General features: G+C 38.3%; 2 protein-coding genes across 3 annotated transcripts in view; both read left to right on the plus strand.

Annotated features, from left to right (window-relative positions):
• The first annotated feature begins 224 nt into the window (after nt 1–224).
• Nucleotides 225–16260, plus strand: usp36 (ubiquitin specific peptidase 36). The gene is made up of 20 exons (XM_044100332.1): nt 225–334; nt 4410–4675; nt 4790–5011; nt 5230–5340; nt 6591–6693; nt 6774–6841; nt 7007–7077; nt 7169–7251; nt 7375–7486; nt 7607–7747; nt 7838–7938; nt 8019–8157; nt 8245–8607; nt 9885–10109; nt 10444–10568; nt 10649–11278; nt 11598–11797; nt 12425–12613; nt 12690–12805; nt 12967–16260. The coding sequence occupies exons 2-20, from the start codon at nt 4423–4425 to the stop codon at nt 13096–13098; spliced, it is 3384 nt and encodes a 1127-aa protein (XP_043956267.1). The 5' UTR covers nt 225–334; nt 4410–4422; the 3' UTR covers nt 13099–16260.
• Nucleotides 16261–16330: 70 nt separating this feature from the next.
• cyth1a (cytohesin 1a) overlaps nt 16331–26543 on the plus strand; it is a 38826-nt gene continuing 28613 nt past the window's right edge. Inside the window, exon 1 of one of the 2 annotated variants that reach the window (XM_044100335.1) lies at nt 16331–16484. In XM_044100335.1, the coding sequence (XP_043956270.1) occupies nt 16466–16484 (19 nt within the window). In that variant the 5' untranslated portion in view covers nt 16331–16465. Of the gene's footprint in view, nt 16485–20852; nt 21158–26543 lie in introns of those variants that run through there. The other variant, XM_044100333.1, reaches the window with a different exon arrangement.

Below are 26543 nucleotides of genomic sequence, written 5' to 3' on the forward strand. Positions count from 1 at the left end.
TAATTCCGCTTGCCATCAATTCCACACGTTTTTGCTCTTTTGTCACAGTAAAACTTGTCAAGCATCCATCGCGCCGATTGCGTCAATGGTAAACAGCGACAACTGGAAGTCACGTGTGGCTCTCTGCCGAGCGCCCAACGTCACCTTAAACGCTGATTGGACAAACATGTTGTGTGACGGTACTGTCTGTGTTGTGATAGGCTCCTGATTCTTGTCTGTCAATCCTGACCCCGCCCCCTCATAATGCAGCATGGGCAGAAAAAATACCAGATTCGGTAGCTTCAGCTGAGAGAGCATACTCCTGTTGAGGAATATTTGGCCGATTAAACCAAAGGTGAGCGAACAAATGCGTGAGTTCATGTAATGCATGTTGTGTGTTTTCATCGTAGTTCTGGTTGCAAACATATATTCACGAATGCGGCTGTCAGAGACTGTTAGCAATCTGGACTCCTACATGCTAACCCACATTGCAGCGCTCAGGAAGGCAGGAGGTTGTCGCCACGTTAAGTTAGCTCGCTTGCTAAATTGGACTCCCTCAGAAACGTTACGCACTGCTGTCTAAAAGGAAACGGACTTCAGAAGAGAGGCAATATACCGAAATCTAGAGTGGCGTAGTTGTTAAGCTAAGACATATCTTCGTGTTTTAAAGCATCCAGGCCAAATACTGCTGGGAGCGACAGTTAGCAAGCTAGCATGAAGCTGAAATGACTGCCGCCGGAGTGCTGAGTCCAGATGGTTAACGCGAGCTGTTCAAGCCTCAACCTTTATCAATGTAAATAATTATCTAAATAAATAAACTCTATAAACGGCATGTTACTAGAAGAAGATTGCTAAGCTAGCTTACAGTAGTGGCTTCCCAGCAGCAGTCATGCTACTTCAGTATTACAAATGAAATGAAAATTAAATGACACCAGACTTATATTGCGCACATGTCAGATATTTATATGATTTTTTTTATTCTCACCTCTACTGTATTTTCACAATAGTTGCACGTCAAAACAAATAGATTTATTTTTACCACCAATGGGCAAAGGGCTTTCTTGATTATAGAAAAGTTTTATTTTTAAAGCAAGGATTGTGTGACTGTGTACAATGACACATTTGTTGCTGAAGAAAATATGATGAGATTTCTATGGTCAGTTGTAACAAAATATTAAAAAGGGATACAACTACAAATAGTAGGCTGGATTGACAGTGTATGTGAATAGTAACATAATATCTAAATGTGAAAGTGGATTATTTAAAACACAGTAAAATCACTTTTCTCAGTGACTATCTTATAATTTAATTCCTCCTGATTTCTTCTGACCCATATGTTAAAATGTTTTAAAAGTTTAAATAAATGATACCTTGATCATACATGTAGATTAAGACAGAAATAGTGACATGAAATGTTCAATACATATTTGAGAAATATTTTGCCTTTCTTAACAGTTAAATAAATGTTAGTCAATTTACTTTCATTTGCTTATCATTGAGCCAGAATGTCATGTTTTTTATTTTATATATGTTTTACATCTTTGATGGAATCGTGACCTTGGATGGGCTAAAAAAAAACTTCTTAGATTTATTTTATTATTTTTTTATATTTAAAAAAAACCATTTTATTCACCTAGTAATAAAACTTAAAATGAGTATTTTGTTTTTGAGGAGTGGTATTCATAAATCACAAGGTTAAATCTCTGCCTTATTAGCATCTTGCAAGGCAGCTGCCCAGTCTGAGCATTAGTAAAATGTGGTTCAATGAGAAACAATGTGAAACTGCATGGAATGAAAATTACATTTCACTTTTACCCTACAGTCTTCATTGAAAACAAATGTTTCTAAAATATGTAATTTTCTGCAACAGCAGGATTTTTAGTTAACAAAGAAATGATTGATTTAAAAATTAACTCAAGATTTTTGTATAAAAATGAGCGGGTTTGTACTTCCGGTCATATTAAACTAATAGTCATCTTCAGATGATGGCTGGAATGGGGACAGTGTGTCTAAGCACATATTTTTGTGATTGCAAAAACTTGTGTGTTTAATTCTTATACCCCATAGGCATATGAAAACCAAACTACATACTTGAATAAGAGTTGTTGCTACTTTGACATGAGTACGTTTCATTTTCTATGCATGGTTGTTCCATTTTATTATTATTATGACCAAGCTTAAGCTCACATATTGACCTAAAACTTTAATAAAAATGTCAAAATGTTGATACTAAATGACCTCTCGTGTAGCTATTTTTGTGAAATGCAGTGTGCAATTGGTCCTTTATTATGGATGGTAATGATTAAAACATCAATAACAAACAAGCGCAAAGAATTGAAGAAAAGCATTATCCAATAAATTTATACATTAAATATTAGCTGGTATTGAGATAATGAGATATTGAAACTCATTGTAGTTTCAATATATCATAGTTTAAAATGATTGATGCTGTAAATGGCTGTTTAATAAAACATGCATTGTTTTCCTCTTCTGAACAATAAAATTAGCCAGACTGATGGATTTTCAATCCCCTTGATTGAAGCTAAAGGATGATGCTGACAGAGAGCAATGGAAACATTGTGATTGAGGGAAAAAGCAGAGATTGGAATGCATGGATTAATTGTAACTGATATTGTCACTGCGACAATCAACAATAACATTATGACTGTATGCTTTCCTAATGTGATCATTGCCTACTGTTGAACAATTATCTTCTTTTGAAGACAGCTTAAAGCTTATCCAGCTCTCGCATGTCCAAGGCAAGTTTCTGGTCCATCACTATGTTGACTCTTGAGACAAACCAATATGCATTAACACACACACACACACACACACAGTCTTTAGAGATGGCTTAGAATAACAAGTTTACATGATGTAAATATTGTTGGACGGGTCCAAATGAAACCCTGTAAGACTTCGAGAATCAAACTGGTACCCAATTCCCTTGAGGTATCTGTGCTAACAACGATTACTGCACCATCTGGTGTGTAGCTCCAAGTCTCTACACTGCCATGATGTATTGCGAGCTATGCTTTAGTTCACATCAGTTTTCCTGCTTTTTGTAATAGTTCCTCATTCTGCAGTTATCTGGGTCCCCACGGGCTCCGTTCCTCTTACTTGTTTCTGTATCAGCTGCATGGGAAGGTCAGGCTGTCCTTGTGCATACAGTGGATGATCAGCCCTCCTACTGCTTGATGACGCCACTGCCCACTCTAACGAGCACAATTTCTGTGTCTGTGTGTGTGTGTGTATCATCTGCACAAGGCACTTTTCACTTTGAGAGGCCATTACCACATTTACAGAATCTCAGTTACACAGTCAAATAAATAAGAAAACAAAGAGTGCCTAGTTTTGTTTATTATAGAGTATTGACTATAATTATTTTAGTTGTTGAAAATAAAGCATCCAAGGTCATTCTTGTAGTCTGGGAGCCGTAGCTTTAACATAAAGACTTTAAATGATCTTTTTTAGTGCACCACAACTATTTTGTTTTCCCCAAATCTGTAAGTGTTTTTGTCATTTAAATTTTAAGATAGCAGCAGTGATTTCTCATTTTATTTTCATTTTAATTTGCACAAAAAATACTTGCAGCATAAAACATAATGTTAAACTTTTGTTTCACATGTTCAAGTTTGCGGGTCGAAACATAAATATAATCTTCTGTTTATTATATGTATAATACAAACATTTAACAAATAAACCCATATTTAATCAGTAACCCATTAGAGAATAAACAATAATTATTTGTTTCAATTTTATCAAAAAACAAAACTAGCACCAATAATAAACACCAACTCTAATTGTGTAATAATATTGTATAATACTCATATGTTTATATGGTAATTTGAACAGTTTTATGTTGGACATTTCTCAGTTCAATATCCAAATTAATCCTCAGTTTGACTCCACTTACTGATACACAAAAGATATTTCCCAGTAGTTCTAAATTTGCATATTTTAAACTGTCAATGCCCCCCAACTTATAAATTCACTCCATAGTCTTGAACAATTTTTGAATGTTTTCCTGTAGCTGTTTATTTTTGGCTTTTAAAGAATTAGAGCTGACCATAGTTTCACTATGTCAAAGAATTTTAGTGATTTTCTAAATATGCCACCTTTATATTGTTGTTGTTCTTATTTGTAGTGTTGTTAATACCTTTTGTGTAGGTTTGTAATTATTGCCCCAGGTTTCTCTTTTGAAAAAAACAAAAAAAAAACAAAAAAAAAAAAAACATTTAAATATCTCCAGTAATAAGCAGTACTTCTGCAGGTAACTACTGAACTAAATACTAAAGTATTGAGAGACAAATTTGGCTTCTGTTTCAACAACAGATTTATTTTTAAGCTCAAGCAAGATGCCTTTAAAAAGTGTTTACCCACTAAAATGACGCCCCCTACTCTGGTGCGACGCTGCGCTTGTTTCTCTGCAGTAATGTTCCAACGATGCCGATAGTAGACAAACTCAAGGAGGCGTTGAAACCCGGTCGGAAGGAGACGGGCGACGATGGCGACCTCAACAAGCTGCTGGCTTCTTCCGCCAAGAAGGTGCTTTTGCAGAAAATCGAGTTTGAGCCCGCCAGCAAGGGCTTCTCCTACCAGCTGGACAGCCTGAAGAACAAGTACGTGATTCTCAACCCCAGAACCGAGGGCGCCGCGGGCCAGAAAGCTGCAGAGCCCGCTCAAATAAAGAGGCAAGGTGAGCTTTCAAATGCAGCAGAGAAAACTTTAGAGTTTACCATGTTTCATGTTGTTTTAAGGTAATTGTTCTTGGAGTTCAACTCTCGTGTCTTGTGTTGTTGTCCTCCGTCAGCATCTGAAAATGTGATCAGCAACCAGGGCGACGGGATCCCAGCCCCGCAGAAAATGCTCTTTCCTGGCAACAAGGTCAATCTGAAATGGGAGCGTGTGTACAGGGTGGGAGCTGGTCTTCACAACCTTGGAAACACCTGCTTCCTCAACTCCACCGTTCAGTGTCTCTCCTACACCCCGCCGCTCGCCAACTACCTACTGTCAAAGGAGCACAGTCGGGCCTGTGAGTACCTCAGTCCTGCACTCTACTCAGCGTTTTGATTTGATCAGAAAGAAAAGCTTCATTTTGAACATTGATTAGCTCAAAAATAATTTATTTTTAATTGCTGTGTCCAATTAAAAGAATTTTTCTTAATATTTTGTTGCAAAATATTAATATTATGCAAATTTAGTTTCAAATAAGGCTTGATTTTAAATGCATCTCTGCCGTTATTGTTTCAGGCCACCAGTCAGGCTTCTGTATGATCTGTGTAATGCAGAACCATATCATCCAAGCCTTCGCCAACACTGGCAACGCCATTAAGCCCGTCTCCTTCATCAGAGACCTGAAAAGTAAGACTCCGCTTTGCAAACTCAGCATGAGTCTGTCTGAGCAGTTCAGACAGGCAGAGTGGAAAGTCTGACATGTGCTGGAAACCATTAGGAACTCCAGCACATTACTGGTGCTTTACATCGATATACTGTAGTTTCACTGAAGCCTTGTGCCCTGCTTCCTCTGGTTTCTCCTTGCGCTGCTGCCACCTTGTCTCTGTCTTCTGCGCCTCCCTCCCTCTTTACCTCCTAACTCCCTCCTTCCCCAATGCCCTTTCTGTCTCCTTGTGACTGCAGGCTTAGAGGAGCTGCTTTAGCACAAAATTGTGCGAGCTACCCGCTTCTCCTCCCCTCCACCTGGACTCATATGTAGTTCCATTTACATTTAGTTACTGTCTTTAGAAAACTCCAATATGCGGTGACAAAATATTTATTTTCTCTTAGAATTAACCTCAAAATGTAAATATGTCCCCGTTTTATTAGCTACAAGTTAGAAAAGCACTCTGTAACTGAGTTTTGCAGTATCTAATCTCACAGTTACAACTCTACTCCCTGCTGATTTCATCCTTTCTCCACTATGAGTGCACAAGCTTGGTCATAAGTGTTTGGTCTCTTATTTCCCACTCTGGTGTGACTCAGTTCTCCATCAGCGAGTGATGCTATAGTTCTGGGAATGTGGTGATGAACACATTAGAAATCTGCCAGCTTAAAGTCTCCCATTTTTCAATTAGGAGACCACAGAAGGACAGAGATCTTGCGGCTACATTAGCGCTAATGCAGGACTTGTTTTGTGGATGAGATGCAAGTCTGTAGAAGCTACTGACATGTTTTTTTTTTTTTTTTTTTTTTTGGAAGGCTGATGAAACTGATTAAAGTGAATCTGATACATCACCAGTTGAATGGAAGTTCACTTTTACTTTGACAGCAACAGAAACAATTAAAAATAAATAAAAACATTTCTTAGGGCATAAAAATAGTTTTGCCTTTTAAAATATTTTGTGTCCTAATGGGACTTTGTGATATTGAAAAGCGTGTGCTTTGTTCTGGCACTGTGCTATTTTTCCAAATGTATCTTCAGCAGAACAGTTACTTCTCGCACAGCCCGTTTTACTTCCTTTTATTCAGTAGCAAGTTACTACATGCAGGGAATCTTTTTTTTGACTCAACATTACACACTGAGATACAACAATGTTTCTCAGAGTACCTAAATTATTTGTCATGCTTATTGACTAAAGAGGCAGAAATATAAGAAGCACATTTGTTTCCCACAGAAATCGCTAGACATTTTCGCTTTGGAAGCCAAGAAGACGCCCATGAGTTCCTGCGCTACACCATTGATGCCATGCAGAAAGCCTGTCTCAATGGATACCCAAAGTATGTATTCTCATTGTTGCAGGTTTCTGGTTCTGAAAGCTGCTGTGTGCTTTACAATTTGTTCCATTCCTGTTTTGTAGACTCGATAGACAGACTCAAGCCACAACACTGGTTCACCAGATTTTTGGAGGTTACCTCAGGTCAAGAGGTAGTGTTTTCTTGTTTCAGTTTTTATTTTCCACATAGTATCTTTTTATATATATATATATATAACTCTTCATTCTTTATCAAATAGTTGTTGGGATTTTCTGTGCTAAACGGACCTAAAGTAGCTCAAAATCATTTTCGATTGTATTTGGTTGTTGTCTTTTAGTGAAATGCTCCATCTGCAAAAGTGTCTCAGACACGTATGACCCTTACCTGGACATTGCCGTGGAGATCCGGGTTTGTTGCATGATTTAATGAAACATTTATTTCCATATAAATGAAACCATTCAACAGCGTCACGGTAAATGTGTGTGTTTCTATCTTCCAGCAAGCAGCAAACATAGTGCGAGCCTTAGAGCTGTTTGTCAAACCAGACGTTCTGAGTGGAGAGAATGCCTACATGTGTGCCAAGTGAGTGGCATTTATTCAGTCTGAGGCGTGCTTAAAAATATCTTTAGCTTGTGAAGAAATGCTGGGCTTCTATTCTGAACATTTATTTCCGTAAAGAGATGATGCTAAATGAGTTTTCTTCAGGTGCAAAAAGAAGGTGCCGGCCACGAAGCGCTTCACCGTCCACCGGACATCTAACGTCCTCACCCTCTCTCTGAAGAGGTTTGCTAACTTCAGTGGAGGAAAAATAACAAAGGTTAACATCACTCTTTATTTAATTGGTTTTTCTTACTGTATTAGTGTAATACTGTTGTACTTATTGGAACAGCTATGTATTGATAGATGGTCTGATTTCTTTAATTTTCTTTCTTTGTAGGACGTTGGTTATCCAGAATTTCTAAACATCCGCCCCTACATGTCTCAGAGCTCAGGCGACCCCGTTATGTACGGTTTATATGCTGTCTTGGTGCATTCTGGGTACAGCTGTCATGCTGGTCACTACTACTGCTACGTTAAGGTAAGCTTAAAAATGTCTACATGCCTTTCTGCTTTATATTTAAGGAATTAATGTCTAAAGAAAGTTTCATCCTTAATGTCCTTCCTCTAGGCGAGCAACGGGCAGTGGTACCAGATGAATGATTCAATGGTTCACTCCAGTAACATCAAAGTGGTTTTGAACCAGCAGGCTTATGTGCTTTTCTACCTGAGGTGAGAAGGAGCTGAAACCGATCAAAACTTGTGTTTATACCCACCGGGGGCGGTGTTGAATGATCTTGCAATATCTCAAGGATCCCTGAGTCGAAGAAGAATGCAGACGGCCAGACCACCAAGCAGGGAATGTTACATTCTGCGAAAAACAGTGCATCGTCCGAGCAGATAAAGAGAGCGAACTTGAACGGGCCGCTCTCTTCCCCACAAGTCACCAAGGTGTCACAACGTTTTGTGAATTTGTTGAGGTCTGCCTACTTCAAATTTCAGTGGATTCATTTCCTCTCATCTTACTCTCCTCCTCAGAAACTTGAGCCTGCACAGCTGCGTAAGATCCAGTCTATGGACGGCGGCCTGGGTTTGCCCATTTCCAGGAACGGCGTGAACTCCCAGCCGCAGCCCAGGCTCTCCAACTGGACGTCGTCATCCAACGGCGTGCCGAAGGTGCCAGGCGGACCCGCAGTCATAGAGGAGCCTTTCAAGAAGGTGAAGAAGCCCTCTCCTCAGAGCCAGGTGCAGTCCCGCAGCACCACGCCCACGCCTTCCAACAACGGGGTCGCGAGGACGGAGGGGGACAAAAAACAAAGCGGCGAGGGCAGAGGGATGGCAGCATCTACCTCATTCAAGTCTTTGTCGGACTCTTCCTCTGCTGACACAACTGACTCAAAGGTACAATAGCCACTGAAAATGTTGTCATGTTGAGGTAGAGCTTAAGAATATCAGAAAATACTGTGATAGCGGTAATATTAGTAAATGTTACCACAATGATATCTAGTCTTTAGCATTTTGGACAGTGTTCTGACCCCATCCAGTTGGCTTTAGATATAGTGCTAAATATTACATTAGTATGGACATTGCAAAGTTCAGAACACTTGATTTTTATGAGCCAACAATTATTGCCCTCCAAACTGTCCATATAGAGCTGCAATTAACAATTATTTGAGTAATTGATTATTCTGTCCATTATTTTGGTGATTAATTGGATAAAAAGATTGGCACATTTCTGTAGATTTTTTTTTTATTAAACCGCTTAAGCCTTTATATACAATATTACAGATGTGCGTTAAAATATGCAAATAAACAAATCATTAAATAAGAAAATAAACCTGTTATAACAAAGCATTCCTTTGATAATTTGTAATTAAAGATGCTTCTGGACATAAAAAAAAAGCTTATCTATGAAGTGTATGTCTAAGGTGCTTAATAGCAGAAATGTTTTTTTTTTACAGAACTTGAACAAGGTGAAGCAAAAACCACTTTAGTTCTGGGTAGAACATGTTTACAAAAATAACTTTTTATCTTTTCTTAATTTGAATGTATTGTTTCTTCAGCAATTGGCCTTTTTTATGGACTAGTTAACAATTAATTGATTACTCATTTAGTTGATGATCACTTGAATGAATGATTAATCTGATTAATCATTTCAGTCCTACTCCAAACAGTCTGTTGCTATATAAAAATTGCAGACATTGCCATTACAAAGATAGATAAAAAGATATAGTCCCAAGCTCAAACTTTAATGAATTTAATTGGAACAAAAAGTAGCTCATTATTGACAAGTGAAATGGTAGTGATACATGTGGAATTTCTGCTTTGTTATAAAAAGTCTTATCTAATTATCTTAATTATAATTAAGTCCTGATTTCTCATACGAGGGCTTTCAAATGCATGTAGTTATGTGTCAAATTATTAATTCTTTGTTTCTTTTATCAGCTCTTGCCTCCATCAAAGAACTTGGAATACATTTTTTCCTTTTTCGTTTTCAAAGTCCAGATTTATTCCAGTTGAGAATTTTTGGAAAGCCTTAAAAATAGTTTGGATTGGTAGATATCGATCTATTTTTTATTTTTGTATCTAATAAAATGGATGAAAGAGAACATTGCAGCAATACTTTTGCATGACTTTAAGGAAAAAAAGCAAGACTACCTACATCTTCGTTTTGCCAGGAGGCCGCTGGTCCAAAAAGTGAGCCGGTAAGAGAGACGCCCTCCACGCCTCGGAAAGGCTCCAGCAGCTTGGCCTCTCCAGCCCGGAGCGTGGAGCACTCTCAGAGCACAGAGGAGCAGAAGACGGCTAAGTTAAAACCACCGGCGCTCAACAACATCACATCTGAGGCCACCAGCATCATGTCTCCACCACCTGCCAAGAAACTGGCTCTCTCAGCCAAGAAAGTGAGTTTTCTACGATCCCTGAGCATGATTACAGGCAAATATTCAAGTTTTTTTTTTCTATTTTGTGTAATAATTGATTTTGCCTGCTGTATCTGTCTAATCAACCATGTTAGATTTTCTCTTCTTTTTCTTTAGCTCCCCTTTTTTTCTAACCATTTCTAATTCTTCTCTGCCACACCCTTTCTTCCTGGCATTCTTCCCGCCATCTTGTCTCTTCCACACCCGTCTTCTTGATATGATTTTTCTTCCTTTTTTTTTTTTTTTTTTTTTTTTGTCACATTCATGGCTATTTTTCTTTAGACCACCAAGTTTTTATTTATGTCGATAACTGCAGGCTTACAGTCAGAGTCTGAGCAACATTGATGCTCTGCGCCGTTCGCCAAAGCAGCTGCCCACCGACCCTAAACATCAAAATCAACTTAAATCCCCAGCCGTCACCTCAGCCCATCACACTGACAGGTATGTTAAAATCCACATTTTTGTTTCAGTCTCTGGTTCTGAACTTACATTTGTTCATTATTTTTCTTCCCCCCCCCCAGAGTTAGTCCATTTAATCCTCTTAAAGCCCATTCATCACCTTTTCCCCTCTCATGTGGATCTCTCAAGAAGCCACTTTTCTCCACACTGCAAAAACCAAAAGCCAGCCTTTCTCACAAAATCAATGGCCTTCACAGTCCGAACCCAACGAGCCCCAAGTCTTCCAGCAACCTTGGCCCCACAGCTCAAGAGCCAGACCTCGACCCTCTGGCTCAAAACGTCAGCCCAAAGAAGAAGAAAAAGAAGAGGAAAAGGCGACACTCTGAGGTGGAGGATGATAAAGAGACTTTTCCATCCTCAGCTCCTTCCACACAGTCCAGCCCCACAGAGTCGGCGCACAAGAAGAATGGCAAGAAGAAGAAGAAGAAGAAAAAACGGAAACTCGAAGGTGATGATGGGGAAAAAACTGAAGAGAGGGAGTTCGTCCAGTCACATTTGGATGTATCGAATCAAGAGGAGGATTGGTGTCAGAGCGGCTTATGGAGCCTAACGCCTCATTCAGATGCAGAGCCGTCAGATCAGAAGCCACAGGAAGCTGAATCTGTGAGGAAAAAAAAGAAGAAAAAGAAGAAAATTATTGAACAGGAGGTCTCTCTGCAGGAAATAAACTCTAGATGCCCCACATCAGAAAGGTGGGTGCAAATTTATAAATTTAAATGATCTTTTTTTAGCATTTCCATTTCAAACTGTCAGCTTGATCAGCCACTTTGGCTTCTAACAAGCCCTAAGCACTTCCTTAAAGCTTTTAGACTTCCAGCAAAGTTTCGTTTTATGAAACGGATCCAGAGTGATTTGTGTTTCATTACTCAGCTCTTCATAAAGTGCTGCACATCAGCTGCTCATCTTTATAAATGTTTAATTATGCTCTGCTTTATAAACTTAAAGAGTCGCTTCAGACACGTCCCTTCCATCTGCTTCATGGAATTCCTAAATTCCTGTGTGCTCCAACAGGGATCCAGAGATGAAAACTGCAAACATCTATCATGATGCAGAAGATTTAATAAAGGTGAACAATAAATTGACTATAAGGAAGAAAAAGAAGAAGCTAAAAGAAGAGCAGCGAGGAGCGAGAAAATGCTCTGAAGATGAGTCAGCAGAAGAACCTGCCTCCAAAAAGATCTCCACAGAGGACAGAAAAGTTGAAAGTACAGGTGAGCTATTTATGACAGAAAACCTCAGCTAAGCGTCTCTGTTGCGCAACATAATGATCCATGTTATTCATTTTATGCCACATTTTTTATTTCATCATTTAAACAATCAATTTTCCTTAAAAAAAAGCTACAGTAAAGCACTTATTTTTATATTTACAAGAAAAATAGCCCGAAGATTCATAGTGTCAGCTTAAGATGAGACTGAACTGATAATAATGGTTCATGTCTGAATCACCATTTGGTTCAGACATGAAAGGGATTCCAAAGGAAAAAATAATCTGCTTATATCTCACTTTTTTATTTGAAATGGCTAAAAATAATTTATGTGAATTAAAAAATCAATTACAATTGTGTGTATCTAAAAATATTGACGTCAACAAATTATTATTTATTTATCAACTATTAATTGCAGCCATAATTACAATCTTAGACGTAGATACATATGGTTTCGGTTTTTTTGCTATTGATTGTGAGTGGATATGTTGTGCTGCACTATTTGTCCAAAATGTTGAAAGATAATAAACACAGTTGGTTTGGTGACTCCGTATTGCACCAAAAAGTCAATAACATGTACTTTACCAGTCAATACCTCGTCTGACTTCCCTCTTTCTCTCTGATGATGATAAGCCTCGGTAGTTGTGTGGGACAGCCAGGTGAGGGACGGCTACAAACGCAGCAAGGCTCCAGCGGCTGATGGAAGCGCGCCGGTGAACGCCTCAAACCACGTCGTTCCTGCAGGCTGGGACGGGAAAAAGAGCAGTGACGTTGTGGAAGAGCTTCTCAAGAACTCCACAAACAAAGCTTATGGAGCCAACGGTGTGTAAACCTGAAGTCACAGTGTTTGGAAATAAAATTTGGAGCACTTTAAAAAGTCGGTATGTTTTTGCTCCAGTCCTCAGCTGGGATGGTGAAGTCTCTGCTGTCAGTAGGGATGCGATTGAAGACGTCCGCAGTGCCATGTGTGACACAGTGATTGATGAGTGGGATGAAGACTTTGACAGAGGGAAGGTGAGGAAAGAACTGAGGGAAATCAGTGTTGTGCAGTGGCTCTTAAAAGTGTACACACCCCGCCATGATTGATTCTTAAAATGTACCAACCTGCACAGTTTAATTGAAGAACAAGCCAGTCTTAGTTGAGTGTTAAGACCTCCTTTCTTTTAAATGCTCAGGTGAAGAAAGTTAAGAACTACAAAGGAGAGAAGTGGAGGAGTGGCAGCAGCATCTTCCAGAAGATCCAGGACAGGCGGAACAAGTGGTCGGTAACACCTGGAGCGAAACGCGTTTTCGGAGTGCGACGCTGAGCTCTCGCTGACGGGAAAGCTGGACAGCCACACTGTAAACCAAACCTCTGTTCTTACTTTTTCTCCTGTTTTCATCTTTGTCTGCTGTGCTAAAGACCATTTCCCCAATTTAGGAGAACAATTTGTGTCATAAGCATCCCACTGATGGTCTGACCAGTCCAAAAGTATGAAATATGAAAATGTTGCCTTTATTGGCTCATTAACAACAGAAAATCCTCATATATCTGTGTCACATTAATTGCTAAGTGTCCATATTTTTAAGCCTTAGTTGCTGTTAAAACTGCTCTGAAATAAAATGAACATCGTATAAATATGAGGAGTTCACTGCAACACTTTGGCTGTCTTGTCCGACTTTGACACAGTATCTGCAGGCATAAGGGCTCTCAAGTTTAGACAGTAAAGAAGTGACCTTTGTTTTAACCTTTCTCCTTGATATATTCTAAACCAAATTATTCAGGCATTTAATTTTTTTTAATGCAACATATTCCCCAAATGGTTTTAAGTTGGTGCTGTTTGTTGTTTTTTTTATTTTTATTTTGGACCAAATTTTGCCTTCTCATTGTTGGCAAAATATTGGTTGAAATTGCCAGGGTTTTGGGGTTTTTTTTGTATATATGCATGACTGAGCAAGGTTGGTGTCTTTTTTTTTTCTTTTTGTATGAGTTACTTTTTTTTTTTTTTTTTTTTTAAACTGAGCATCTCAGTTTTTTTCTCCAAAGGCCTTGGGTGTGGAAATGGAACCTTCTCATTGTCTACAATAACTCTCCCACAATAAGTATCACTTTTGTATTTTATTTTAGTGACTGCATCAGAATTGGATGTGATCGTTTCTTTTTATCTCTATGCAATTTTCTGACCACCATCACGCCAGTCATGTAAAAACTGGGCTGAGACTCAGGAACCCGGACCTCATATTCCCCCCCCCCCCGTCAACTCTGTGTCCAGATCCAACTGCCTCCTCCTCTTCCTTCCTCCTCCTTTTCCATTTCAGCGCAACCATTCTACCTGGACCACCACGTTTGCATCCTGTACATCTTGTAGAAACTGTTTTATACAAACGATTTCCAATTAGTGTACTGTCGGGGGGCACAAACGCGTAGAAAAACCCGTTCTATCAAAACGCTTTGCCAACGTAGAAGACTGTACAGTCCGTCTTGTGCTATGCTGTAAAGATTTGCCCATGCACTTCTTTTCATTTTAGAGATGTTGCCTTGAATTGGCTACACCTATAGGATGTAATGTTATAAATATTTTATTTAAAGAACAAAAGAAAGATCTTTAATGTGCTAATACTCAGTTGATGGATGTTGACTTGAGAATTTACCTGCAACGTGTTTGTGTATAAGACTTACCTGTTTTCATGCAAGTTCTCCTCTGTCACTGTATACAGAGCAGGAGAGGTTGAAGCGGTCTTAACTTCTGTAGGACATTTTTGTCAACTGTGAAATCATAACGTAGGCTATGACTCTCAAAGAGGCACAGTGGAACATTTAGCGTGAATGTTTGCAATGATTCTGTGTTTTTGCACCGTAATTTTTTTCTGACCAGGAATGAGAACTTTCATAATGAAAGAAGCTCTTGCCACAGTACATTTAAGTAAAAAAAAGGTGCAATAAAGTTGTGACTTTTGTGAGTTTTTTTTTTCTATTAATTGAAATATTACATATTTATAGCTTGCATTGCAGGTAAAAGCTCCACTTTAATTAGGGGTGTATTGCTTTTTATTTTTTTATCAACAGTTTTTACCCTCATCTATTTACCCTTTCAACCAAATGTACATACACTATCCCAATCACGCCCATTCTGGAAAAGAAAAAAAAAGAAATTAAAAATAATGATTTTCATATCTTAAATAGAAGGGTTGTCCAGAGAATGATAGTGTCTCATGGTGGAGAATAGCAGTTGAGAAGGCTACTTAATTCTATATAAATTTCACGTCAGTCTTTTTAAACTATATTTTCTTCATTAGCCTTAAAAATATATGAAATCAACCCTGTCTGAATAGCTTAATTATATTAATTAATCAAAAGAAGGCAGGGGATAAATAAAACAGATTTCTTCATGAAAACAACACTTTAATAATGCTTCAGTTATATTTTACTTTTATTTTGGATCTACTCGGTATCTTAAAAAACAAACAAAAAAAAACTGTAACTTGCACCTGGGTCTCAGTAAGTTACTGTTAAAGGTGTTTCAGTATTAAAATTGCTATTGCAATTCATTGACCGCACCGCTACTCCAAAGTCTTTACATGATTATTGCTGTATTTTAATGTAAAGTAACAAACATTCATCTACAGTACTGTCACCATGTTTTGTCTTACAGTAGGATACTTTTACTGTATTTCTATTAAAATTACAACTCTGACTTGATTTTCTTCCAAGACTTCACACCCTGTCATCCCACGGTGATGTCATTAGGCACTGACTAACGGAGTTTAGAAAATGTGTTTGTGGCAAATTGTCATTCCAAGGTCAAAATGTTCTATCTATCTATCTATCTATCTATCTATCTATCTATCTATCTATCTATCTATCTATCTATCTATCTATCTATCTATCTATCTATCTATCTATCTATCTATCTATCTATCTATCTATCTATCTATCTATCTATCTATCTATCTATCTATCTATCTATCTATCTATCTATCTATCTATCTATCTATCTATCTATCTATCTATCTATCTATCTATCTATCTATCTATCTATTTGTCAAAAACAAAAAATTATACATTAAGTCACAGTAATTGTGTATTCAAAAAAATATATATTCGTGTGTGTGACACAGCGGCACAAAATAAGTTATACGGAAGGCTTTATTTATATTTAAAAAGCATGTTAAAGAACTACAGAACACTGATGCAAGAATGAAAAATATGAAACATACTCACACACATAAAAGAAAAACATTCGCTTTCCATACAAAATTACTTTAATTTGCATGACGCATGCTGAGATGCTCTGAGATGCACTTAAGTGTTGAGGAAAGTTAAAGGTGAGTTAGACCGTGACATCACATCTGGGGTGGGAGGGGCCCAGCATGTGGCCCGGTTCCTCCCGAGTGAGGAGGCGGATAGGCGAGCACCCAACACCGGATAAAACACGCATATCTCAGTCTGAAAACAGAGTGGAAGCGAGGCAAATGTAACAGCAACAGAATTAAAAAAAAAAAAAAAAAAAAAAAAAGATTAAGGTGAACTCGGCTCTCAAAGCTGAGGAAGCTGAGGGAGGACAGCTGCGAGACGAGCAGGGCTGGAAGGAAGGAGGAAGTAACAGAGCAGGGGAGGCAGGTGTTTGGATCCGCTCCGGGCGCGACAGAGCGGCATACCCCGGTCAGTGACGCCCGCAGCAGCATCAGGACCGGATGGAGGGGGAGAGTAACGGTTTGTCTTTTGATACTTTGGCTTTCAGCTCCGATGCAGATTCTAATGCATTTCTTTCTGACACCTATGTACGTGGTATGCGATGCCAGTCAGAAATGCCACAGTCCATAAAGCTGTGCGTGTTGGTGAATGTATCTATGAAATGTTAAAACCAGAAGTCTCGTTATCCGCAGTGGATTTCAATGCATGTGTTTATACAGTAGCCTGTCATAAGCGTCCCTTAAAACAGGTGGCCTCTGTGGAATACACAGCCTCTGAGACATGAAAAGATCTGCATGCTGAATTATTGAGCATTTCGCTGCAGCTCTGACAACATGGTGCAAATACAGCTTAAAAGTTGCTTCTCCGCTCATCTGAACTCACGGAGATCATTCACAGGCATGACATAGCCTTCGGTGATGCTGTCACCAATGTTTTACTGGAAAATCAAGTCCTGACTTCATTTTATGAGGTGATGTCAGGCCTCGACAGGTGAGGTAGCAGGACGGCTCAGTGAAGGCTGTGAATGAGCATCATGTCAATTATTTAGCTATTTAGAGTTTCTCAGAGCTTGGTGCTTCTCAAAATAGAAGCTCTGACAGTGGCCTCATTGCAGGATTTCTTTAGATGCAGTGTTGACACGAGGAAGGGAGGAAAATAACTAGCAGTATAGAAACCTATTGCTAAATTAGGATGAAATGTGTTTTTTTTGTATGCGTTAAGGAATGCATATGAACTTATTCCAAGTCTAGATTGTTTTGTTTTTCCTGTGGCTTTCGGAAAAGGTTGCATTGTGACTGCTTTTACAGGCATTCCTTATTTTCATGTCTTTTCCATTGGCAAAGCATCTAATGAATTAGTTAACAATTTTCAAAGGCCAGCAAAAGTGTGAGGTGGAGGTGAAAGGACATTAGTCACTGTGCCTGTCAAACTGTGAATGCGCAGCACAAAATGCAAGTCATGTTATTGCTTCTGTCTCTATAAAAGAAAGCATACCACTGCCAAGCCTCCCAGGTTTTCTTGTACTTTATGCTAGACTTACTCCACATATTTGTGCATCTGAAGTTGTAGATGTTTGATGTTCTGTCCTGCTCTCAAACCCTGCCCTGCCGATGTGGCTCGGTGCCTTTGCCCTGACCCCCTTCTCCCTCTGAATTCATCAGGGTGCAGCTCTGTTTGTGAGACTCTCTTCAAAGGCTTTCAGCTGCTTGGTGTCAAAGTGGCTTTATCTTTTCTCTGCGTTTTGCCGTCTTACCTGCACCTGTCAGTTCTGCCCCGTTTCTCTTTGTATGATAGAATGTGTACATACAAAGGAAATGGTGCATCTGTTCATAGGCGTGGAGCTCCACATTTGCAGGTAGGTGTGGTAAATGCGGTTATGGGTGTCTTCTCTCTGCCTCTCTGTGTTTGATCCTTTTCTGCAATGTGATTGACAAGGTGAGACGTAGTAATCTATATATCATGATGCACCCTATATAATACACAGTTCTGTCAAATGCTTTCTTGAATCTTTTCATGTTTTGTCACCTCATAACCACAAACTTCTGTGTATCCCCCCAGCATGTTGATGCCACCACTATGTTTTACAGAGAGACTGGTGTGTTAAGTGTTTTAATTTTCTGTCAACATTTTATTTTTACTGATATGTGGTCAAAGGAGTGTTTTCACAAAGAATAGTTTTGAAACTCTTCATCATTCTCCTTTTTAAGTCACAATTATTCCATTCTTTGTGTTAGTCCATCACATAAAAGCCAAGTAAAATCCACTGAAGTTTGTTCTTGTTATGTGATAAAATGTGAATGTTCAAGTAGTATAAATATTTTTTGCAAGACAATTCATTACTGATAAGTTCTTCTAATGTTTGAAGCATTTCTAAAAATATATTACATCTGTAATTTTTTGTGACGCATCTTTTGAAAAAAAAAAAAAAAGATTTAAAAAGAATTGCAGCTTCTGTCAAATCTCCTCAAATCAGGTCAGATAAAACTCTAAATATAATCCTGTGTGTTTTTAAGAACTGCACTAATTAAAGCAGATTTAAAAAGGACTTATTCTTAAAAATAAATCCCACAGTAAATCTCACACCAATAGCTGAAGTTTAAACCACATACTCTTGTTTTCTTTGATCATATTCAATAGCTATTGTAAGTGTAATACATATTCAGTTGAATGCATTAGCAGCGGGACTGAATCAGCCTCCTCTCGGCCAGTTGTTAGTCAGCTGAGGCGGTGTTAGCATTTGACTGATGTGTGGGAGTTCCTCCAACACAGATCAGTGAAGCTCTCTCTGTATTTTATATTCAGCGAGGAAAAGTTCTCCTCCTGCATGAACAACCTCTAGGGGACATATCCATATCCATCCCAATATTATTAGACATGAGGAAACATTGTCTGCTAAGCTCCAGGAACATTTCAGTGTTGCTGTGGTAATAAAAATAAAAGTGTTGCCATGGCATATTTTGTCCACTTGGTGGCATGTGCTGCCCGAGGAAGCTGCTGAAGCTCAATATGCATGCAGGAAATCACACCTTTATAACCGTTCTCATGCCAAGATAATGATGTTTATCTCTTACTGCGACCAGACATGAATCACTGAGGTGTGGCTGTATCAAATGTCTGTAAAATTCAAGGTGCATTGGTTTGCAATGGATATTACTCCATTCCTTTTACCTGTAAAAACAAGGCCTAAAGAAACCTATGAATAGATGCTTATGCATACTTTTATTTAAAAAAATATAGATATCTTTGTTTATTGTAGATGATGCAGTACTGGGAAAACAATGTCTCAGAGTCTTGTGCACCAAAACAGCACAAAAAATTACAATTTGGATTTTATGTGTTTAGCTAAGACAAGGTAAAACATAACAATGAATTGGAAATTAAACTCAAATATGCTTTTCAACTGCATTTCTTCAATTTCCTTGCAGTGTATTTAATCTTATCCCTGTCTGACCAGCTTTTGTCTTTTCTGAAGAAAACCCCCTTCACAACACAATGCTGCCGCCACCAGGTTTTAACATGGAAATGGTGTGTTCAGGGAGATCTTTTTTTTTTTTTTTTTTTTTTGCCAACCATAGAATTTCCAGAGTTACCACTGCTTCTCGGCTGCTTCCCTGATCAATACTCTCCTTGCCAGTCCTAGGCGGAAGGCCATGTTTTGGTCAATTTTCAGTGTTAAGATGTTTTCAACTTCTCCACAACTTTATTCTTGACCTGTCTGGTGTGGTCTTGATGTTGCATTCACATAGCAGTTTTAATTATATTATGCACAGCAGGACTCAATGTACAGATTAAGTGACTTCTCAAGGCAACTGGTTACACCATTTAGGCCCAATTAAAATACAGAATTTTCAGATTTAGTCAGTTTTGCAAGGCACTGTGGCTTGTCTTTTGGAATCTCGCTAAGGTTTTTAAAGTATTAATGTGGATCCATGAATAGTCCCGCCATCTATTCACATCTTTCTATGCTAGGACTGCTGAGAGAGTCTTTTGAAGTTCAAGCAGAAAGTATTCACTCTAAATAAAACTGGAATGTGCCTTAGTGCTGACTCCTCTGTGTGTCGATCCTCTGGGTGATGTGCAGCTGTAAGCATTTAAAGCAGCCATTGCAGTTCATGCTAGGGTCAAGCTGAAGCATTTGGACCTCTGGCGATGAAACAGGGCAACAACAGTTGGCATACTCGTGCACACTGTACAAAAAATATGATAAAAGCTGCTTTCAGTAATGGTTGCCTAAACCAACTCAATGCTGTGCTGCTCTTGAAACAAGCATGATAGACAAAGAGGGATGAGTTGATGAATTGATTAATGGCAGAGAGAGAAGCATGTGTTCAGGTGTTGGGGAGAGTCTGCGTGACTGACAAGTAGGCTAATTCAGAGTGGCAGGAAAAATAATGCCAGCCAAAGAGAAAAGTGAAGTGAATAAACACACCAAATTGTTTTGTGATTATAAACACAGTTTGCGTTGCTGTAAGACTGTGTGATTGCCTGTGTGATTCATATCTCCCAGCTTTCATTACTTTTAGAGGTGAATACAGCTTTTTGAGATCAAGAAAATGAGGAAAAACTGCAAAGGCCAGAGACTGAAATCAAAATCTGCTTGGGTTAGCTGCTGACAGTTCATAGTGAAGGTCGTGCATGTTTTTCCATTTGAGTTTTCAGTCTGGGGAATGTGACATAGGACTGACTGATAGAGCACAGTCCTGTATACCAAGCAGCAATAGAGAGCTGAGACGGGAAGAGAGAGAGAGAGAGAGAGAGGCTGAGTCGAAGACGTGTAACATCAAAAGGGGGAAGAAGAGGGAGAAAGCAGAAGTGATTTCAGCATCCCAGCAAGTTTTACATTCAAATCAAAAGGGAAGAGAAAGTTGGTGAGTTTGAGAGATTTTTATTTTTCACAAGGGAAGGCAGAGAAGTCAGCTGACTCGGGGATTAAGTGAAGCAAAGCCAGTCAAGGAAACAGCTGGGAGTCTCTCTATGACAAGGAGTTACTGTCAACAGTCACAGTGTGGATTGAAGGTTTTATGAACTTCCCCTTTTCACCAAACTAAGCAGCGTGTCGAAGGAGCAGCTCGGCCACGAACAGCGACTTCACACACAGACAGAATCCCTCTCTGAGGCCATGGGGACGGTGAGCGAGCTATGTGTGTCCAGCCTTCAAACGTTCTTGTGCCCATCTGTGAAGACACCTCCAGGTAAATTAACATCACAACAGGATTTAGTAAAGTGCATATCACAGTAACATTGTCCTGAACGCTCAACAATTAGACGAGCAGCTAATTGACAGTTCAGGCTTGTCCGTTTTACCGCTGGCATGAACACACAGCTTCCCCAGAGATGGACGCAAACAGTCCGACAAAAATAGAAGGAGATTCTGGTAATTTAATCCTGTTGTCACTATTTAACCCTGTGCACATTTAAAGAGTGTGAGGTGATGTTTTTACTACTAATCTCCAGTCATGTTGACATGTATAGCTAATACTCACCACGGATGTAAACAGCAAAATGTAAAGAAAAATATCTGTTATTCTCTTTGACAAAAGATTCTTTAGCTGGACTTGAAGCCACTTCCCCATTATGTGGTAAAGCCCAGAACTGGATGGTGACGAAGCGGATGTGCCTGCTGCCGTGTCAACTACGTTGTTAAGTGTTGCAACTGCATTCCAGGTCACTGCAGGTTTTCTTCAGGGAGCGTTTAAACTGTTTGTTGTCGTGACTGCAGCAGCTTTGTTGTTGGGTTGTGGCGAATCAGCTGATGGAGTGCGTTCTGGGCGGGAAGGGGTGCTGTCTCTGTGATTTCAAAACTCCTGAATCAGCAGCACCGTGTGTGTGAGGAGTGGTTTTTTTTTTTTTTTTTGCTGTGGATATTTGACGGGGATGTTATCTGGGTTTTTTTTTTGTTTTGTTTTTTTTTTAGAATTGAGTTGAGCTGAATTTCCATGACCTTTGTAAAACTTATGAAAATGAAAGATGTGAGCTTCTGTTTCAACCAGGTATTTACATAATCCCTTCACATTTTTTCCCCCGTATCTGATATTAAATCAGGGTTCCTTCTAGCAGAAGTGGTGCAACATAGTCGAGTTTGTAGTCACTTTTCTTACACACTTTTGTTAGGGCTGCCATGAAATTTCCAGTGGAACTGAAATCAGGTCATTTCAAAACACTGGAATTTTCAAGGCAGCCCTAATAAGTGTGTAAGTTCACTTAGTATTACGCTCTGGCTCATTTTCCACTTTGAAAGACCTATTTTTTCCTTCAAGATTTTCACATAAAGTTCTTTCTTCATGATATGTCATATTTGTGAAGTTGACTGGTCTCTTGTGAAGCGTATCGACCACACAACATGATGCTGGCACTCCCATACTTCAAAGTTGGGATGATGTACTGAAGCTTCACCATTTTTGTTCGTAATGTAACAATGCACACAACCACTTCGGTCTTAGTTTAGCTTTGACAAATAAGTTCGTCTTTTATAAAGTGATTTAAATATCTGCTTTTCATTGAAGTTCCCGTGTGAAGATTGCTATATACATATATAACTCATGTTGTGACTTCAACAAACACAGAGTTAAATATACGACAGCATAAGGGAAATGAGCAGATTCTTTTAGGTGTAGAGCATGCACCTGTAATACAAAATCTATTTATTTGAACACTTTCATATAAGTTTTGCTAATAAATGACCCAGTGTAGCAGATGCATTTATTTTTTAGGCTACAGAAGTTTCTGTTTAAATACCATTATTATGTTTTAAAAATTTTCACTGACCTAAAAAATGACCTCATCTCCAATCTTTTTTCTTTTTTTTTTTTTTTTTTGGAAAGTGTTTTAGATTGGAAATGTAGAACATTGTTTTTTATTAACAAATGAAATATGTTTTTCATTATAATATCTGCAATCAAAGATAATTGGAGATCTCTCTTTGTGTTGTTTTTAAATGCGCTTTATCTCATTTTTAAAAGACAATTTTTGTATTACTCCTCTTCCCAGCTGCTAATGTCAGACTAACCATCAGAGGGATTACGTGACTCGGCATGCTGATATTGGGCATCGCGTCCCATACAAAAGATATATTAATAATTTAGCTGACTAATAACAACACAGTCACTATCTGGGCAGTGAGACAGGTGCACTGTGAAACATTTGCTGAAACTCTGGCAGGGAGCCTATAGAGAGCCAACTCTGGGGGCAGCTGAGGACACTGATCTGTATGGAGGCTCACACAAGTCGGTCAGATGCAGCGAGCGTTTGGGAATTTCTGCCAGATCAGCTTGTTACAAAGGAGCATGTGGTGATGTCAGTTGTTGCTGGCTATTTCAAGCTTGTGGTCGTTCTCTGAAAAGTTTTGTTCAGGCCTAATCTTGATGTTTTATCATCTTTTTACTGCCATTGTACTCAATGCGTTTGTCTATTTTCTTTGTTTCTCAGGATTTTATTGCTTGCACTTAAGATATATAAAACATGCATTGATGTGTTCCTTTTTGTGTAGATGTAATCTCTTTTGCCATAGAACTGGGCCCAAACTAAAATAGGAAATATCTGTTTTTTAAAATCTGGACCCAAGTTTGAAAAAGCACACACTGAATTCACACTGTTTTTATTAAACCAGAAAAAAAAAAGACATGGGTATTGAAACAGACACATCAGCAATCTGCAACTAATTTAGGCGCATAATAAACTAATCATCAGCAGGTTTACCCCTTTTTATAAAAGCAGACGTTTACTCTGAATTGAACAGGTGTTTGCTAACATAATACCAAGTCAGAGACATCATAAAGTGGCTATAAAGCTAAGGCAAAACATTTTGGAGTCAGTTATTCGACTGTGACAATTTTCATTATAGGGTGGAATATATTCAAAATAGCTTCCAGAGTGAAGATCTTAGCAAATTCATCCTAAGTGTAAATTAGGGTGAATTACAAAAAAAAAAAGAAAAACTTATCTCTGGCCTCAGTTAGCAGTTAGCAATGCTAATATTCATGACACGAAATTATAAATAAACTTTAGAAGTAGCTTGTTTGTAAGTGTTGTTGAAAGTAAACTACAGCCTCCTATGTGATGTAAACAAAACAGCATTTCCACACAAACATAATAATGCTTTCTAGTTGTTGTTTGATGAAAACACCAACTAAGTAAAGTTTAATTTCATCCCTTTTCAAAGTGTCCAGAGCATAATTTATGCAGATAAAATTTCCACAGTTCTTGTTATTTAAATATGTAGTAAGGATAATTAATTAGTAAATGTGTGCACTGGGATAGAGTAAAGGAAATATCTAATGCAAATGGACAGATCACATGTGTTTTGCTACCTCAGAGCAAAGATCTGTCTTCTTCTGTTACCACACAGTCTGATGCGTTTTAGATAGTGAGTGAGGCAGAGTCTGGCAGTGAGCCGCCTCCAGCAGGAATGTGTGGGAATCTTGAAACAGATGAAGTTAGTCCAAACAGCTCTATACTCAGCAATAGGTATGCCTGTAAAAATGATTGGTTTTCTGTTAACCTTCCTGACCTGAATAATGGTGTATGCTGAACATAAAGGCAAAAGGCCTATTTCTTAGTGAAACTCATTTATTGTATTTTAAAGCTGTGTTCTCTTGTTTTTATTCTGCTTATTGCTTTGACTTTTATACCAAATACAATGCTGCTCTCATTTACTGATCTTTTTGTGGGAACTCTCTGCAAAACATCCTTTTGCAAAAGTTTGCTTAGACTGATTTCCTCATTAGCATTTTTGTATGTTTGTACAAGGCAGGTAGCATCTGCTAAAAGGTGTGCCATTCAATACACATTGTGTAACTGTGATATGATTGCCCACCCACAAAGTGCTTTTCTACTCTTGTGCCATCATTAGAAATGTGATACTGGGATTAGAGCATCTCTTATTTCAGGATCACCCTCTCCCCTCACAAACACAAAATTATAGGTTACATTGATCCAAAGGTCTTATTACTGTACCTATGAACTGAGAGCGGTGGTTTCAAAATCAGCTCATGTGTTGAGTCATGTGGAGGGCAGCGAAGCTACAGGCAGAGCTAATGTTTGCCATGCAAATAGTTTTTTTTGTGTGTCATCATTGGTCTTTGCTTGCTTCTCTGCAGATTTTCTTGACATACATTTTGTTTGTAAGATATAATAGGGTTCTCCATATGAGAAGGACCAGAATAAATTTAATTTATATGTTTATGTTTTTTTTTTATAAGAGTAAAATGTATATACGGAACATGTATACAATTTCCCAAGAGTTTGTCGTGTACTCTTGTTTCCTAACAAAACTGTTACAAAACTTGACTGTGATCTTTCAGTGTTACAACAAAGTGTTTGTCTTTTAAAGAAAAAGGGCTAAAACTGGTAATAATGAAAAAATAAATGGATAAATACATTCTGACTATTTTTCTAACTTTATATTATTTGTTTATCCAGTTGAGATAAATGAAAGCAATGCGAGCAATTAAGTAAAATGTTTTAATCTTCTATTTTTTAATAAACATCTTTGCTTACAAATACAAAGAAACAGAACACAAATATTGCAAAATATACCAGGGGTGTACATTTCAATTGAATTTGGCTTGCAGTTAATCAAAAATGATCAGCAGAGGGCGCTGTTGGCGTCTTTCTGTTTAATGTTGAGGGCATAATGCCTCAAAAGCTACCTTATTTTAGTAATTCAGTATAAAAAGTTAAAGATAGACAGAAACACATACCTCCTATATCTGTCACTAAAATTCTAAGTTGTTGAGATGCACACATGTTTAAGCCTCTAATACAAACCCACAAATTATCTGACAAAATTTCTTATCAGAACCCCCCTCACCCCCACCAAAACTTAATCTTTCTGATTTTACATTAGTTTTTTTTTTCATTAAGCTCATCATCATTATCAACAACATCTATTGTTTTTCACATATTCTTTTTATTTGAATTTGACTAGTGTTTGTGTGTGAATCTGCAAAAAAGATTATACATGTTTTGTACATTCAGGCTGGATTACTCCAAACAAAGTGTCATTATGCTACGGTGTAGCATCACAACATAATTTAGAAGTTGTTTGTACTATAACAATTATAATCCAAAGGGAAAAGAAAAAAAACGCTGGGGTTTAGCAGTTAAAGTTGTTGGTAAGATATTTGTTTCAAAATTAACTAGCACGCAGTTTATTAAAATATGGAATGTCAATTCCTACAAAGAAAAAAAAAAACCTCTTAATACCAATAAAATGTAGAGATTGTTTGCAACTGCATCATTTTACGTGCTTGGGAATAAAAACCCTCTATTCCTGACAATGCAGAATGACGATGATTGAATGTTTGCATAAACACTCTGTTAACGTCACATTTACTCTTCACGTAGTAAATGTGACGTTTACTTCGTGAAGTAGAAGACAGTAAACTTTGTGTGTTTATAATTAACTCCTGATCTTCTCATGTGAAGGTCGAACAGCTCTCTGGTTTCATTTGTTCTGGGGTTTAGACCCATCTGTGCAGCAGTGCTTGGGGGCATGGATGAACTAGCAACAATGAATAGAAACTTTGTGTGAAGGAGTTTATTTTCACACAGACAGCATTGTCAGTTGTAGAGGTTGCA

Source organism: Gambusia affinis, linkage group LG19 (genome assembly GCF_019740435.1).
Source record: "Gambusia affinis linkage group LG19, SWU_Gaff_1.0, whole genome shotgun sequence".
In the NCBI taxonomy this organism is placed as follows: domain Eukaryota; kingdom Metazoa; phylum Chordata; class Actinopteri; order Cyprinodontiformes; family Poeciliidae; genus Gambusia; species Gambusia affinis.

Bases quoted from the DNA above. Each gene is read 5' to 3' on its own strand.
- usp36 (XM_044100332.1), top strand. From the start codon at position 4,423: ATGCCGATAGTAGACAAACTCAAGGAGGCGTTGAAACCCGGTCGGAAG. The intron at 8,158-8,244 runs GTGTCACAACGT...TCTCCTCCTCAG, and splicing joins CTTCCCCACAAGTCACCAAG to AAACTTGAGCCTGCACAGCT. The intron at 8,608-9,884 runs GTACAATAGCCA...TCGTTTTGCCAG, and splicing joins CTGACACAACTGACTCAAAG to GAGGCCGCTGGTCCAAAAAG.